The sequence below is a fragment of the Callithrix jacchus genome, chromosome 9, assembly GCF_049354715.1.
Source record: "Callithrix jacchus isolate 240 chromosome 9, calJac240_pri, whole genome shotgun sequence".
In the NCBI taxonomy this organism is placed as follows: Eukaryota; Metazoa; Chordata; class Mammalia; order Primates; family Cebidae; genus Callithrix; species Callithrix jacchus.
This window is the reverse complement of record NC_133510.1, coordinates 67,700,793-67,719,357: the sequence shown is the minus strand read 5'-3', so window position 1 is coordinate 67,719,357 and position 18,565 is coordinate 67,700,793. Positions and strand designations below refer to the sequence as shown.

The window sequence follows — 18,565 nt, the reverse complement described above, 5'->3', positions numbered from 1 at the left end:
CATGTTTTATAGAGGAAATTGAGGCCCAGGGAAGCTGTGTGACTTATATAACCGTGGTGTTACATAGTAGATAAATATAATGATTCTTTTCCTGCCTTTTTTGCAACTAACTGAATACAACAGTAAGTTTAGGAGGTGACTTTTTAAACATTCTGAATCTTACAGGGAAGTTTCAAGTACAGTATACAACCTTTTTTTTTTTTAACAATAAAAGCCTTATCACATAGCCTTATCACCCCCAAATATTTATAGTGTGTATTTTTTATAAACAAGTACATTCTCCTACCTAATCATAGTATAACTGTCAAAACCATGAAATTAACATTGACACATTACAACCATCTAATTCTCAGGCCCTATTCAAGTTTTACCAATGATCCCAGTGGCATACTCTATAACAAAATGATGCAGTTTTAGGATTGCCCCGTTACATGGAGCTGTCACGTCTCTTTAATTCTCTTCAGCCTGGAGGAGTTCCTCAGTCTTTCCTTGATTTTCATGTCTTGACATTTTGAAGACTACAGGCCACTTGTTATGTAGAATTCCCTCACTGTGGGCTTGTCTAATTCTTCCTTATGATTAGATGCAGGTTCTGCATTTTGGTAGGAATATCAGGTAAGTGAGACTATCTTCTTCATGTTGTATCTACCAATTGGCACACAGCTTCCATTTGTCCCACTACTGGTGATGTTCATTTAATCACTGGATTAAATAGGTGTCTGCCAGGCTTTTGACCTATAAAGTTATACTTTTTCCATTTACACTAAGTCCTCCCTTAACGTCCTCAGTAGGTTCTAAGTTCTTGGAAACTGTGACTTTAAGCTAAATGATGTACTGTATAACAAAACCAGTTTTACCATAGGCCAGTTGGAATGAACAAGAGTCAAGTTCCTATGGCATACGGTACATCATGTGGCTTACAGTTGATGTGTTCAAGAACCTGTTGAGGACACTGAGTGAAGACTTACTATATACTTAATAAATATTTGTGAGGAAGTCACTTGGAAACTACTTAAATTTCCTGTTCATTCAGATTTTGATTTCTTCCTTTATTTATAGCAGTGTGGATGAATGGTTTTCTATTTTATCTGAGTTACAATCCATTTGATGTTTAGACGTTCTCTGATGTGGCCAGTGGGAGTCCCTACAAGCTGGCTTCTGATCCCTTTGACATGTCTTCATCACTTCCTGGCTTTCTGGTACCACAAGATAGTCCAGGCTACTTTTGTGTTTTTCCTGCCCCAGGGCTGGAATCAGCCATTTCTCAGGAAGCCCTGAGTCTTTTAGTGGAAAAATGGCATTTAGAAGTAGAGATCTAGGCTGGGTATCAGCTAGGGCAGGAGGATCACTTATAGTTTGAGACCAGCCTGGGCAACACAATGAGACCCCATCTCTAAAACAACATAGAAAAGAAAAAAAAAGGAAGAGGTAAAGATCTGAGGTCTAGGAATGCATATTGTTATAGGAGCAGTATGCAGCCCCTCTTAGGACAGGACTAGCTGTTTCTATTGAGCTAGCTGTGTATATTGAAACCATGAGCTGATCCTGTCATTTCCAGTTCTAATCCAGCACTGCAGGATTCTTTCTAGTTTTCTCCCTTTCTATATTTGTAACTCCTGCAACAATAAGAAACCTCATTGCCACTATCTTTGGTATACTTATTTGATCAAAAAGCCACTGTTACCTCTTACAGCATGGGTACTCTGATCACCCTGTTCAGGCTCTGGGTGCCTCCCACCCCTTCAGCACCTGAGCCATGTCTCCTTGAGGACACCTCCTCCCAATCCTCAGCTCAGACTCACACCACAAGATATTCCAGGTTACAGGATACACCAGGCCACCTCACATGTGGTCTGCCCCACCCTGCTCGGACCCTGATGCCTCACAGTAGGCTTTCACCTTCATGGACACCCTTCTCACCCCACACCAGGCTTTCCCCACAGATAGAAGCTCTGTTTATCCCATACAGACTCTTAACACTCCTCACCAGCCCACCCCTCCTCATCCTGCTAAGACTACCACCTGCCTGCATAAACACTCCTGGAAGTTCTCACCTTGCTCAGTGGCTTTATCCCACACTAGGCAACACCCTCCTCTGATGAGCTCTCACACACTCACTGTCCACCTCCCTGTTTGGATACCTTCCTCACTCCACTCAGGATCTGATACCCCACATCAGGCCTTCCCCTATATGAGTCCCTCCTCAGCTCACCTGACTCTGACACCCTTTGTGGGTCTTGCCCTGCAGGGAGTCCTTCCTCAGCCCACTCTGGGATCTTCTCCTGGAGATGCTATCTTTACCTTGCTTAAGCTCTCACTCTGTCTGCTAAGTCCCCCACCCCCTCAAGTGTGGACATCCTCCCATCCCACTTGGCCTTAATACCTATGTGGGGTAGCCGCTTCTCATCCCACTTCTGACTGCCCATCCTGGACTGTCCCCCAAAGCAGATGCCTCTCCTTGGCCCGCACAGGCTTCAACAACCCACAGCAGGATGTTCCCCTGCATGGACTTCCTTGCTCCCCTCCATGTCTGACTCCCCTTGCTGGGCTGCACCCTTCCTGGGGCTCCAGCACTGGGCAGCTGCCTCCCTTCACCTGCATACCCACTTACAGCCTTCAGCACTGAGTGATTCAGGGGGAGGGGGATGGAAAGAAGAGCTAGGGCTTAATCTGATATGTAAGTTTAAGTTCTCGGATTCCAAGCAAAAGAAAAAAAGCAGAAAATTATTTTCCTCCTTCACCAAACATACATGAATGTTATCATTTCTTAACTAGATTTTCAGCTAAAAGGAATTCATTTCAGATTTTCATTTTTCTTTCATCTGTCCTTCTATAGCCCCATATGGACACTTCTATTTAAATACTTTTCACATGATTTTTTTGTTATTGTCCTGTCCCCTCCTGGTTGGGTAACCAATCATTTTAACTTGCAGAGGTCTGAGGAGGTCCTTGCAGTTTTAAAACTAGGATAGTCCTGTCAACAGGTATGAGCTCATCACCCTAACTGGAGATGCAGGATGTAAGACTTCAGGGTGAAAACTGGAAAACCAGGATGAGCTGGTCACCTACCTTCTGGTGACTGAGTTCCTAAGGAACCATTCTTTTTCTTTTCTTTTTTTTTTTTGAGATGGAGTTTCGCCCTTGTTACCCAGGCTGGAGTACAATGGCGCAATCTCGGCTCACTGCAATTTCCGCCTCCTGGGTTCAGGCAATTCTCCTGCCTCAGCCTCCTGAGTAGCTGGGATTACAGGCACGCGCCACCATGCCCAGCTAATTTTTTTGTATTTTTAGTAGAGATGGGGTTTCACCATGTTGACCAGGATGGTCTCGATCTCTTGACCTCGTGATCCACCTGCCTCGGCCTCCCAAAGTGCTGGGATTACAGGCGTGAGCCACCGCGCCCGGCCAGGAACCATTATTTTTCATGGTCACATATTGTTTTTTTTTAATGTCTCCATTATAATATACATAAAACTTTTAATCAATTGAATTTGATTAACTTTGGGGGAGGATCTACTACAGAATAGGAGCTGATGAGCCCCTGTCTGAGTATAAAGAGAGGAGCATGCCAGACCTACATGCTTTCTAATAAGCCTAAATTTTGTCTGCAGATGCAATTAGGGCCAAAGGATGTATGTGACTTCCCCCAGACTTCCCAAACCCCATGGTGACCCCTAAGTGAATTATATCCCAATGTTAGGACTATATAGGCTTTACTTGGTGACTGGCATTACAGGTTATCAGGCATATGCCCAGGGGCTCGTCCAAACTAGGCTAGGCGTGGCTCATGCTTGTCATCCCAGCTCTTTGGGAGTCTGAGGCAAGAGGATTACTAGAGCCTAGAATTGTAAAGCTGCAGTGAGCTATGATCATGCCACTGCACTCCAGCCTGGGCGACAGAGCAAGACCCTATCGCAAAAGACAAAACACAACAAAACCCAAACTAGAAAGATATGATGACTGTGAATTCAGAGTATTTTATAGAGAATAGAGAACCATTGTTTTATAGAATACTGTGAGGCATTCAGGACTCCTTTATACTCTTAAATAAAAGTGCTGTGTCTATTGGTATTTATCATATTTGAAATTAAAACTGAGGAAATTTCTAAACATTCATTTTGTAATTAAAGAATTACTATAATATAACTAGGTGAGTCCCAGCTACTTGGGAGGCTGAGACAGGAGCATAGCTTGAGGCCAGGAATTTGATGCTGAAGTGCTCCAGGAACACACCTGTGAATAGCCATTGCTTTCTAGCCTGGGCAACATAGTGAGACCCCATTTCTACAAAAAATAAAAAAATTAACCAGACATGCAGCTCATGCTTATAATCCCAGCCATTCAGGATGCTGAGATGGGAAGATCACTTGAGCTGAAGAATTCAGGACTATCCTGGACAACATACCAAGACCCCATCTCTAAAAATAAATAAATATCACAATAATACACCCGTTACACATGAACCTAAATAACATATTGATGGGAGAATATTTTCTAAGAAAAACTGGAAGAATGGCATTGTTTGACATTTTGCAAATCTCTTCCATGTCTGGTTGTGTTTTTTTGTTTTTGTTTGTTTGTTTTTTGAGGCAGAGTCACATTCTGTTGCCCAGGATATAGTGCAGTGGCATGATCTCGGCTCACTGCAACCTCCACCTACTGGGTTCAAGGGATTCTTCTGCCTCAGCCTCCCAAATAGCTGAAATTATAGGTGCCCACCACCATGCCTTGCTAATTTTTGTATTTTTAGTAGAGACGGGATTTCACCATGTAGGCCAGGCTGGTCTTGAACTCCTGATCTCAAGTGATCTGCCCACCTTGGCGTCCTAAAGTGCTGAGATTACAGGCATGAGCCACTGTGCCCGGCCTGATGATGTCTGGTTTAATGGAAGATAGCTAGATTCTCTTTTTCTGCTTCTACATTCCATGTGTTGTGATGTGTTATTTTAGCTCAAGTATAGGAAGAAAAGTTAGCCTCACACAGATATGTACAGTAGTCCTCTCTTATCCAAGGGGGATACGTTCCAAGGCCTCCAGTGGATGCCTGAAACCTTAGGCAGTACCAAGCCATATATACATATATGTATGTATGTATATTATGTGTGTGTGTATATATATACATGTGTGTATATGTGTATATATACAGTCACGTACCACATAACATTTTGGCCAATGACAGACTGCATGTCTGACAGTGTGATGCCATAAGATTATAATGGAACATATATAAAGACTTATTATATGCCATTTGATATTGGCCTCAAGTAGGCCAATTTAATTTCCATATTAAATATATATATAAATTCTAGGTTTGTGTTAGTACACTCCATAATGTTCACACAATGACTAAATTGCCAACAATGCATTTCTCAGAACATATCCCTATTATTAAGCAATGCATGACCATATTGTGTTCTGTGAATCTGATAACCAAGATGGCTTCTAAGTGGCTAAAAGGTCGTGTATACAGCATGGATACACTGGACAAAGAGATGAGTCACATCCTGGGAGGAATAGAGTAGGATGGCTCAAGAGTTCATCATGCTACTCAGAACAGTATGCAATTTAAAACTTGGGAATTGTTTATTTCTAGAATTTTTTATTTAATGTTTTTGAACTGCAGTTGGAAGTAGGTAACTGCAACTGCAGAAAGCAAAACCACAAATGGGGGGACTTCTGAAGTTGGAAAACAGAGGACCTTGTGCCTGTTGCATAGGAAAATAAATTCAAAGGTGAATATTTGATGACGTTCAGGAGAGCAACACTGTCTTGGTAACGTTACCACAACAGAATACCATAGACTGGGTAATTTGTAACAGACAGAAATTTATTTGGCTGACAGTTATTATCAGGCCTTGCTGCCCAACACTGTTGCATTGGAGATTAAGTTTTAACACATAAAAACCATAGCAGACACTTATATATAACTGCTGATACACTGCATGTAATTCTTCCCTTTCTCCTCATTGGGAAGCATATCACAGTGCAAACGAGAGCATCATAGAATAACCTAAATCTGCCCTTCTCAATTTTTAAAAAAGCAGTTCCTTCACACAACTAATAGTTATAGATGTATTTCAACATACACCCAACTGAAGGCAACACACCATGTGTTGAAACAACATGATGGCTGACCTTTGTCACAGACAATTCCTGGTGCTGGGGGCCATTCATCCTCATGACAGGCAACACCACATAACTATGTCATTGTTGATTTCCCTTAGGAACTAGAGTTCCCACAGTGTAGATATTCCATGGTCACTTAGCCAGTGCTTGTTCGTGAGCACTTCCTGTGTGTTTCCCAGGAACCAGTGGGATAAAAATCAAGTCTCTAGTTAGTGTATGTTAGGCAGGCTAGCATTTCTATGTGGAGAAACCGCTAATAGGTTTACACTACAGGTGAAATGTATGTCAGGATTTGATGAGCTGTCTCTACTTTCCCTGAAGTCACTCAGAGGGATGTTCCATCTACAGATGCTTAGCTTGTACCATAAACTTTGATTTTACTCAACTGGATCTCTTTGGGGGATTTGTTGAAATTTTTAGGATACTGCATCTTCAATTGAGAAACATGAGGAACTACGGAAAACCATATGAACACCAAAAACCTATAGCCCACTTATCCATTTTGATGTATTTCAGTCATCATTCTGTTTTGTTTTAATTCAGTATATTTCCAAACAGCATCTATAATCTAAGTATTTTTTACTATTTCATTTTGTTCTTAGACTCTATCTTCAGTTTTCCTTGAACTGTTTCATAAGGAAACTTGGTGAACAGGTAGTTACAAGTACTAAGATATTATGACAGTTTTAAACTATCATAAAAATAAGTCCTCTCCTCTAAAACGTAATAGGCAATAAGAGTCTGATGTTATATGGTCAGCCTAGAATGAAGGGATTGGTTTGTCAAAACTGGCATTCACGGGATTTGACCTTCATCCTGCATTTCACCTCCTTAAGCCTGCAAGATACAGAAGGCACCAGGAAGTGTAGGTATTCTGTCTGGCAGAAAAATGGGAGACATATAATATAGGGAAAATGTCATTTTTGCACACAATAAGCTACAAATCTAAAACGCTTATTACATCATTGATTATCATATTGAAAAAATCAAAAGGAAGCACCAAAGTCTTTAATAATAGGAAAATTATTTGAGGGTGTTTACCCAATAGAATTTTATTTATTTATTTATGATTTATTTATTTGATAGGTCTTTGTCTGTTACCCAGGCTGGGGTGCAATGACACGATCCACTGCACTCCAGGTTGACTCACTGCAACCTCTGCCTCCTGGGCTCAAGTGATTCTCTCACCTCATCCTCCTGAGTCCCTGGGACCACAGGCACACACTACCATGCCTGACCAATTTTTGTATTTTTTGTAGAGACTGGTTTTCGCCCTGTTGCCAAGGCTGGTCTCAAACTTCTGGGCTCAAGTGATCTGCCCACCTTGGCCTCCAGAAGTTCTGGAGTTACAGGAATGAGCTGTCGCACCCAGCTGCCAGTAGAATTTTATACAGGCAATAAGAGTGAGAGTTGGGAGAGCTGTGTAGCCACACAGATAGAATTATAATAAGTGAAAAATCAGACCCAAGATATTATGTATTCTATGATTTTCCAACTCTGTCAAAATACTTGTGTATTTGAAAAAAAAAACAGAAAGAGAATACATAGAAATGATAGTTGTATGCAAGGTGGTGAGATTATGGATATTATTTTTTACATTTTGTACATTTGGGGAATATTCTCTGCTTTCACACCTTACAGCAAATGTTAGGTTTGGTAAGACATATAATGTCAAATTAGCATTAATACTTTATTTTTCTAATCCAATTATAATGAGTGATTTTTTTTAAGCAAACATCGCATTCAAATGACTGCTGAGCCTTTGAGAGGAGTCACATTGTGTAGTATTGTCATTGTGTAAAATATTTTCTCAACTGCACTCCTGAACAGTGTCAGTTGAGTGGTTCTGGCAACCAAGATTTGAACTTTGGGGCTGGGGACTTCCTTCAAGAGGAAACTTGGTGAACAGGTAGTTACAAGTACTAAGATATTATGACAGTTTTAAACTATCATAAAAATAAGTCCTCTCCTCTAAAAACGTAATAGGCATCAGGTGGGGTGCTCATGAGACATCTATGTATTGACGTCTTCAGATGTAGAATTTAACTAAGGTTAACTCTTGAGGTTTCTTGGACATGTTGTATTCAAAAATAATGATAAAGGCATTCTCTTTCTACTATTTCTTTTTCATACCCCCTGCATCCTCCTATTTAGGTTTTCACTGGAATTTTCACAGCAGAAATGTTCCTGAAGCTCATAGCCATGGATCCCTACTATTATTTCCAAGAAGGTTGGAACATTTTTGACGGATTTATTGTCTCCCTCAGTTTAATGGAACTGAGTCTAGCAGATGTGGAGGGGCTTTCGGTGCTGCGATCTTTCCGATTGGTATTCCATATTTCTCCAATTTCTTTTAACATTTCCTATCTTGCAGCTACTAGAAAGAGTTTTGCATAAATTAATTTGATGATTTAAAATATATATATTAGCTGTATTTTACTCCCAATTGCAGTTATTTGGCTTAGATACTAAAATACTGAAAATGTTCCTAAAATACCTGATATAGAAGTTAGTTGTTAAAAATCAATAAGCAAATAGAAATCAATTTTAAGAAGTTCTTCAGAAAATGCTGCTTAATCTAAGAGATGTATAAGATGATAAGTGAAAAATAAAACCCAAGATGCTGGATGAAGAAAATGAACTCTCCCAAGGGCCAATGAGTTCTAATTTGGTTTTACTAGTGAATCTATTTTTTTTTTTAATCTGAAGATCTCCTTGAAATGGCAAGAATTTCTCCTTGTTCAAAGATGACTTTCTTCATTTCTTTGATCATGATAGCCCTTCCGAAAAATGAGAATAAAGTAATGTTTTTTAATACAGATGGTGCCCAACTTGCAATGGCTCAACTTATAATTTTTCAGCTTTACTTTGTGCAAAAGAGCAATACATGTTCATTAGAAACCATACTTTAATATACATACAACCATTCTGTTTTTCTCTTTCAGTATAGTATTGAATAAATTACATGAGCTATTCAATACTTTATTATAAAATGAGCTTTGTATTAAATGATTTTGGCCAACTGTAGGCTAGTGTTAAGTGTTCAGAACATGTTTAAGGTAAGCTAGGCTAAGAAGTAATGTTCAGTAGGTTACATATATTAAATGCATTTTTTTACTTACAGCATTTTCAACTTACAGTGGGTTAATTGGGATATAACCCCATCATAAGTCAAGGAGCATCTGTATTATATTGAAATTAGTTGTTGAACATTGGCTTTATTTCCCCTAACATTAGCTAAAAAGGAGTTTTTATTAATGTATTTGAGGTAGTTAATGTTTAGGTTACTAAAAATGACTCTGAAAGAATAGTTCATGGTATTACACGTTCATGGTATTACATGAACAGCTACCCATAAATATAAGCATAAGTGATATCCTGACTAACCCCTCTGAGAAACTGAGTTACCTTGGGGGTATCCCACTCAGACAAAGGTCACTACTGCTTCCCTGGCATCAGAATTGCCTCAGATTTTTCACTCCCTATTGGGAAAATAAGCACTTGCAGCCGAAAAGATTAAAGGTTTCTTCATTGAGATATTCAGTAATTCTAAGACAGAGAATTGGAAAAGAGTGAAACTATTTGGAAAACAGAGATTTCACTCGGTCCAGGTCACAAATAACATCTGCCAACTTTCTGAACCCTCTGTTAACTACTCTTTGGTTAGGATCCGGTCCACAGTGGACTTTTTGATAATAGTTATTATCTAGGTGACAAAAGAAAGGATTGAGAGAAGTCTTTGAACTTATATATTTTTAATTTATTATTATTATTATTATTATTTGAAACAGAATCTCATTCTGTTGCCCAGGCTGGAGCGCAGTGGCACGATCTCAGCTGACTACAACCTCCACCTCCCAGTTCAAGTGATTATCATGCCTCAACCTCCCAAGTTGCTGGGATTATAGGCAAGCACCACCACACCTGGATAATTTTGTGTTTTTTATTAAAGTTGGCATTTCACCATGTTGCTGAGGCTGGTCTCAAACTCCTGGCCTCCAGTGATCCACCCTCCCCAGTCTCCCAAATGCTGGGATTACAGACATGAGCCACTGCACCCTGCCAGTATAGGCTCTTTTCATAAGATGACTGATGTATGTGGAACTGCCCGTTTGAGAGTTGCACTTTTCCTCCAAGTTATTCCAAGCATATCACAAAGGTTTTTTTAAAAAAAAAAAATCAGCCATTGATTATTTATTGGCAAGGAAAAGAGATATCTAGAATTTTTTAATGTTTGCTTTTTTAAGGATTCAGATTTTTTACACTCTCCTTACCATGCTAGTCTTTTGGTTTCCTACAAATAATATTTTCTTTCACTTGTCCTGTGAGAAGTCAAGGGAAAATCAGTAGGAAAGGGATATGTTCACGTGTGGGTTTTGAAAAAGCAGATTGACTCAGATCTAAAGCAAGGGACTAAGGCAGTATTCCTGGTCCTAGTTATAAATGTTTCATCTACTGTGAAAGTAATCAGTTTTCCCTTATTTATGTCTCAGTCTCTCCCCAGTTAGTCTGAGACACTGTTAGAAAGTCCTGGGAATTTCCCAAGGGTGCTCAATAAATGTAATCTGATCTTACTAATTTTATGTTTTTATTTTAGCCATGTGGTGAGAAAATTGATTGAGTATCATGTGTTTTTTTGTTTGGGTTTTATTTTTCTTTAGCTCCGAGTCTTCAAATTGGCCAAATCGTGGCCCACCCTGAACATGTTAATCAAGATTATTGGAAATTCTGTGGGTGCCCTGGGCAACCTGACACTGGTGCTGGCCATTATTGTCTTCATCTTTGCCGTGGTGGGGATGCAACTCTTTGGAAAAAGCTACAAAGAGTGTGTCTGCAAGATCAACCAAGACTGTGAACTCCCTCGCTGGCACATGCATGACTTTTTCCATTCCTTCCTCATTGTCTTTCGAGTGTTGTGCGGGGAGTGGATTGAGACCATGTGGGACTGCATGGAAGTGGCAGGCCAGGCCATGTGCCTCATTGTCTTTATGATGGTCATGGTGATTGGCAACTTGGTGGTTAGTACTAATTTGTAGATATTTTTGTTCTATACCCTGAACATTCTACCCTTGGCCCAGAAGCCCAGTCTGCTTAGTCCTTCTATTGCCCATCATGTTTGTTGATGTTTTATTCCTTCTTGGCCCAGGAACCCTAAGGTACAAATGAAAGAGAGGAGACACATACTTACAGAGTGCCAACTTAGTCATGACCCCCACAACTTGTCAACCCTCTTTGTACAGTTAGGAAAGCAAACTAAGCAAAATTAAGTGACTTCCCCAAATAAATATAGAACTTATATTTGAACCTAGACTTCAAAGTCTGTGCTCTTTCACCTACAGAAGGCTTCCTTTTTCTTACCCATGATTTCTCATCTTTGGCACTGTTGACAGCTTGGGGTGGATAATTCTTTATTGTGGACTGTCCTGTGCATTGTAGGATTTAGCAGCATCCCTCCTGGCCTCTACCCAGTAGATGCCGGTAGCATCCTCAGAGTTGTAACAACCAAAAATGTCTCCAAACACTGCCAGATGACCCTGGAGGGCAAAATTGCCCTCCATTAAGAGCCACTGCTCTAAACCATCTTAGAGTTGTATTTAATTTATATAAATGACAAACCACTTTCTTGTTTTACTTTGATCTCTCCACCTGCTCTCTTCTACCTCTGTGTTTAAGAGTCACCAACAGATCTTGTCACTTTGTTTCTTGAAGTGTGATCTGAGGACTAGCAGCAACAAGATCACTTGAGAGTGTGTTAGAAATGCAGAATTCTAGGCTCCAAATCAGAACTACTGAATCAGAACCTGCATTTTTAACAAGATCCTTACGTAACTCATATGTACACTAAAGTTTGACAAAGAACTGTCTTACAGATCAGGTCCCCAGTCCCACCTGCAAGTGTAAGGCAAAGAGGACTGGAAGAAGACAAGCTCATCGGTCCCTTACACGCTCATCCACATTAGTTCTCTTCCCTTTTCTGCTATAGAGAAGCATGACAGTAAAAGGTTCCTACTTACCAGCTTCCGAACCAGTTACAGCCTTTCTGTTCTTCCATTTGACCTACAAAAAATAGCTACTGTAATGTTTAACTCTTCCTGTTCTCCATTCCCAGCCACCTTTCCCTCAGTCCTAATCCCTCTAGTCTTCTCACTCCTGCAGTGACTATAACAATGGCTTCCTGGTAGGTAGCGTGATCAACATTTCCCAGCCCTGACTTTGCCACCCTTTCTTCACTCTCCTGTTCTCAGTTGTCTCAAAGGCATATCCCATGGCTGTCTCCAGATACCTGAGCATTTGACAAAAATCAGCTGTTACTTCTACCCCCTGATGACACTTTCCAGGTTCCCCTTTGCCCCGTAGTCCCTCTGCCCGCCTAGTTTCTAGGAACTTGTAACTTTGGATTATTTTCTGTCTCTTTTCTCTCCACTCCCAGTAAATATCTGTGTGTCTTAAATGCATCTTTCTTCATAGTATTTCTATGGAAATCTTTCTTCATAGTATCTAAGATCTGCCCGTTCCTTTGCATTTCTATAATTCATTTAGTACTTTATAAAAGTGTGGTCCCAAGACCACCTGTATCATAATTACACAAGTTTCATTCACAAGAAAAGGCCAAGTCCCAGGCCCTACACCAAATCTACTGAATCCGAATCTCTTAGAGTAGGCTAAGGAAATATTTTTAACAAACATCCACATCCCTCACTCCCTGAGATTCTAATGCATGCTAAGATTTGGGATTTCTGTAGCCTAATCCAGACCCTTACGAACTTATGCATGTAACAGCCTCCTAACTTCTGCCCTTCCCCTCTGTATGTAGCTAGTCTGAATGACTTTTTCAAATCTCTGTCATCATCTGTGACTCCTTTACTCAAGAACCAGTAGTGGATCTAATTAAATAAAATTCAGATCCCTCAACCTGGCCTTCAAAGCCCTCTCCAACTCACCTGCATTTTACCAACCATATTCCTTTTTAATTCTACAAATGGTGCAGATAATCCAAAAACTTACAGTTCATTTATTGTTTCCGCCCTCCCACTCTGCACATTACTGTTATCTCCACCTAAAATGTATGCCTTACTCTTCTTCCCAAGTATGACAAAGTAAGGACCAAGTATAAATCAAGAAGTGAGCACCTCTCCCACTCCTAAAAAGTAAGTCTTAATAAAAATAATTAATCTTAATGTTCAATGTAGTAAAATAGGAGATTAAAACAAAAGCAAATAAAGCTTGTATCTGATGGCTTGACCTTTGGCTATGCAACAGAACGTAAAAGTCACCATCACTGTCTTGAAAAAGGAATTTTATTTTGATAAATGTTAGGAAAACAAAATTTATTCTTAAAATATCATAACATGAAGTATATTTCAGTTCTTCTTTCTTGATTTTGTTGTATGAAAGGATGGCACTTAAAGCCTAATTTGTTTTTTCTAACGTGGGTGCTCTAAGACACCTTCTGCTCATGAACACGTGGCATCTACGCGCTTTGTGACCCTCCCCAATAATTATATTCACCTTTTTATTTTTCATTTTGGGGAAATTTCCTTCCAAAATGGATATAGCCTTGGTTTTTTCTGATTATATGAGAAGTAATATATTTTGGGGTACATATATATATATGTAAAACTATTAAAGACCCAAGAAAAGAGGTGCTAAACTCCTTGTATTACAACCAAAAACAAACACATTCCCACCCGGTGACATGAGCATTTAAAATATTATGTGGGCCAAACACAACACAACAGAGCCTCTTTGAGTCTGTCACGTAAAGTCCATTGGCTTTCAGTTTGCAACCCTGCATCTGGTGGATAACTTTCCTACATTTGTTCCTTTTTTCCAATGCTACTGGCATAGGTGCTGAACCTGTTTCTGGCCTTGCTCCTGAGCTCCTTCAGTGCAGACAACCTGGCTGCCACAGATGACGATGGGGAAATGAACAACCTCCAGATCTCAGTGATCCGTATCAAGAAGGGTGTGGCCTGGACCAAACTGAAGGTGCATGCCTTCATGCAGGCCCACTTTAAGCAGCGTGAGGCAGATGAGGTGAAGCCTCTGGATGAGTTGTATGAAAAGAAGGCCAACTGTATCGCCAATCACACTGGAGCAGACATCCACCGGAATGGCGACTTCCAAAAGAATGGCAATGGCACAACCAGCGGCATCGGTAGCAGCGTGGAGAAGTACATCATCGATGAGGACCATATGTCCTTCATCAACAACCCCAACTTGACTGTGCGAGTACCAATTGCTGTGGGCGAGTCTGACTTTGAGAACCTCAACACAGAGGATGTTAGCAGCGAGTCGGATCCTGAAGGCAGCAAAGATGTAAGGTCCCAGCATAGAAACAGCCTTGATCCTGTGTGAGAACAAACAGGGAGCTGTCAGCCTTGGGCATTATTACAAGTATGGGCTTGGTAGAGAGATTCTGGAATAACCAATTTACTTTGAGAACTAATCCCACCCTCCCAGTATCATTCTAGGCCTTTCCTAAGATGATCCTGGGCCCACCTTTGTCACTTCTGGATCATCTGGGTCAGAGGCTGGAATAAGCCCTCCACTACTTCCCTGCCATTCATCCAACCTATAACCCTGAAACCAACCTATAGCCACATTTAGCTTTGGGTGGGTCACTGTCTTGGTTTTGATGTTATATCCCATCTGGACAGAAGTTTTGAGGGCCTGTGGATATAGTTTGCTTATCATGAGTTGTAGTAAGAGTTCTAGAGAAGAGTCAGAGCTGGCACATCATCCCCACCAGAGGCAGAGTTCTCAGTGTGGAATGGGCATGTTGCTGCAGAGCTGCCTGATCTCCCTTTTCGTTGCATGTCTAGAAACTAGATGACACCAGCTCCTCTGAAGGAAGCACCATTGATATCAAACCAGAAGTAGAAGAGGTCCCTGTGGAACAGCCTGAGGAATACTTGGATCCAGATGCCTGCTTCACAGAAGGTGAAAGGGGGCAAGGAGGGGATGGGCTTGGGACACTCGTGTTGCTCACAGACACAGTTCCACCAGGGCTAGTGGTGGGCAAGATGCGGCTCAGTGGCTATCTTCAAGAACTTTGCTCCTCACCCCACCATTTTGAAGGAAACTTAGATTGTTTCCCCTATTTGTTTCTGACAAGTATGTAACAAGTTTCTATTCTCACACTTGTCATTGCCCGTTTTCTCTTGGCATCAGCCCGAAAGCTTCCATTAGAGAGGCTTGTTCTGTCATGGCTGTGCCTGCCTCCTGACTACACTTTCCTCCTCCCTCTCACTGCTTCCAGAGGGCCTTGTCCCATTAGCCTTTGCAGCATAGCCTCAGCCCTGCCACCCTCTCCATTTCTGAATTAGACATTCTGATTCAGCCATCGTCCTCCTGGCTGTGTGGTGGGGCAGGTCTGGGCGGGGCACATTTCCACGGTCTGACCTGCCTCTCCTGCTGGTGCCAGGTTGTGTCCAGCGGTTCAAGTGCTGTCAGGTCAACATTGAGGAAGGGCTAGGCAAGTCATGGTGGATCCTGCGGAAAACCTGCTTCCTCATCGTGGAGCACAACTGGTTTGAGACCTTCATCATCTTCATGATTCTGCTGAGCAGTGGCGCCCTGGTGAGGTCCAGGGGAGTGTGTGATGAGGGATTGGCTGGGGAAGGGTATAGAGAAGCCAGTGGAAAAACCCTGAGGCCCAAGCCCAGGGGCTCTGAAAACAGATTGCCTGTGGCCCCAAGAATAGTGATCTGTTAAAGTGCTTTGGGCTGGTGCTTTAGGCCTGTGGGATTAGAGTCCACATTGTTCACATCCTGATCCTCTGTAGATTTGGCACTATCCGCATCATGTGTCCCCACTGCCTGGTTTACCCCATCCTTAGCAACCCCTAAAATGAACTTCCCTCTCTCACCTAATACCCCAAATCTCTTGTTCTTTGCTTTTTCGTTACCCAGGATGGGAGGGAGGTGGTATTCCTCCACTCACTGTCCCTTCACAGCCTACTGGATTTGGAGAACCCATGGCATTAGCAAGTGTTTAGAGTCAGATCTCTGGTACAAAGATTATTTATATTCACATTGTCCTAAGTGCTTATTTTTTTATTTTTTATTTTTTTGAGACGGAGTTTCGCTCTTGTTACCCAGGCTGACGATCTCGGCTCACCGCAACCTCTGCCTCCTAGGTTCAGGCAATTCTCCTGCCTCAGCCTCCTGAGTAGCTGGGATTACAGGCACGTGCCACCACGCCCAGCTAAGTTTTTGTATTTTTAGTAGAGATGGGGTTTCACCATGTTGACCAGGATGGTCTCAATCTCTTGACCTCATGATCCACCCGCCTCAGCTTCCCAAAGTGCTGGGATTACAGGCATGAGCCACTGTGCCTGGCCTCTAAGTGCTTATTAATCAGGAAAACATACAAGGCCTTGAACACACAGGCTCCTCCCCTGCCAAGACTAATTATCTTGGCCTTGCTTTTACTTTTATAACTGAGGGCACCTGGACTGGGTCTGGCATGAGAGAGTTGCTTGCTAGTTGGATGGTTTTGAGGACAGCAGGGACTAGAGAGAGTATACACTTTCCTTTTCCTTAAGTGAAAGGTGACGAATGCATAATGTTGAAGTGTACTTAAAGAAGGTGGGCACATTCATATAGGTGTGGAATCAAAGCTTAATCTGGAAGCAAAAATAAATAATAGCAAGGGAGAAACCCCAAATTCAGTGTTAAAGATTTTGACAGTGACTTGGGAAGTTTCACTGACTTGTGAGGCAGGACAATAAGAAAAGATGAGAGAGGCAGCAGTGTGTATTAAAGACAAGCCCAAGGGTGAAGAAGACAGCTTTCATGGAAAGGACCATGGGAAGTGAGGGGAAGGTTGACAGGAAGGTGTCAGGATTAAAGTAGGAGGCGGAAAAGATGGCTTGGTAGCCACTGATCTGAGTATAGGGGAGCCAGACCACCCCACCTCCTCCTGGGTCATTTGTTACATCAACGAGCATTCATGCAACACTTCCTGAGATGCCTCAGAGGCACCTGAAATAACAGCATGGTCTCTGCCATTGAGGGAAAAAAAAAAAAAAACATCAGACTAAGGCGAGTGACTGGAGAAAGGCATCTTGTTATTGTTGTCATTGTTATTCTTCAAATCTAGTCAACAAACACCCAAAATAATGGAGAATGTGACCCATTCATTTGGTTCTTCTCTTTCCTGTCTCTACAAAAAAGAATAAAGCAGTAGTGAACCAAAAGTTTTGAACTTTCTTTACTGCTCACCTTTGACAATTTTTATTTGTTGTAATGATTAGGCAGAAGGTATTTGATTCAGTACACGCAGACCCTGTGCAACAGTAGGCATGAGATTTAAGAATAGCAAAGTGAAGACACAGCATTTTAGCTGTGTCCAAGAAGAAAATGTCCCAGCAGAAACTAGAACATGGCTACAATGGCACTTAAGAGGGTGGAGATTAGGGCCCTTAGTGACATGAGATCAATCTTGGGCATCTCACATACCTTGGATTAGAGAAGGGATTTCTAACAGATGGGGTTAAGGGGAAACCTGACTTGGAAGCTGTTGCCTTTTTGATTGAGCCAAGGCAATTTATTTGTACCAAGACCCTGAGTAGGACTATGGAACCCATTATCCCTGTCCCACTCCCCATTGATGAAAGAGGAGCACCTGATATCCATATGCCTCCATTTTGGAAGATGAAGCTGCAGACCACCCAATTCTATTCTTCCTTCTGGAGCTATTCAGAGCAGGCACCTCCTCCCACTTGTATTACAGAGGACTTCCTCCCCACCTCCACAGGTTTTCCCATGCTTTAGGAATTCCCTCCTCTTGGCACCACACCTGTAGAGTCCACCACTCTGCAGATGGGAATGCTCACACCTCCGTATAAGGGATTATCCCATTCATGAATGCCAAAGAAAGAAAGTAATGCTAAGATTTTCTTCACCTGAGTGTCTCCCACACCTGTGACCCTCCACCCACACTGTGGTGTCAAGGGGCTAAAAGGAGGAAAGATTTGTCATTTTGTCATGTCTTTTATATATAGTGTTGGTGAGGATGTGGAGAAATTTAAACACTCATATGTGGCTGGTAGGAATGTGAAATGATGCAACCACTTTGGAGAACAGTTTGGCAGCCCCTCAAAAAATTAAACACAGAGTTACCATATGACTCAGCAATTCCATTCCTGGGCATATGCCCTAGAGAATGAAAACATGTCTGCATAAAAACCATACCCAGATTTTCACAGCAGCATTGTTCACAATAGAAACAACACAAAATAGAAATAGCGGTATATCCATATAGTGGACTATGACTCAGCCATAAGAAAGATAGGTGAGTGGTTGCCTAGGGCTAGAGAGCTGGGCGATTAGGGGGTGATTGCTAATGAGTATGGGGGTTCTTTTGGAGGTAATGAAAATGATCTAAAATTGATTGTGGTGATGGATGCACAAATCTGAATATACCAAAAGCA

The 18,565-nt window shown here is 41.6% G+C and overlaps 1 protein-coding gene across 7 annotated transcripts in view; it reads left to right on the top strand.

The window, feature by feature from the left end:
- The window catches only part of SCN8A (sodium voltage-gated channel alpha subunit 8), a 200,409-nt gene that overhangs the window by 149,125 nt on the left and 32,719 nt on the right, over positions 1-18,565 (top strand). For all 7 annotated transcript variants that reach the window (XM_054238528.2, XM_054238524.2, XM_054238527.2 and 4 more), the window contains 5 exons: positions 8,281-8,454; positions 10,788-11,144; positions 13,975-14,445; positions 14,952-15,069; positions 15,554-15,708. In XM_054238528.2, the coding sequence (XP_054094503.1) occupies positions 8,281-8,454; positions 10,788-11,144; positions 13,975-14,445; positions 14,952-15,069; positions 15,554-15,708 (1,275 nt within the window). The remainder of the gene's footprint in view (positions 1-8,280; positions 8,455-10,787; positions 11,145-13,974; positions 14,446-14,951; positions 15,070-15,553; positions 15,709-18,565) is intronic.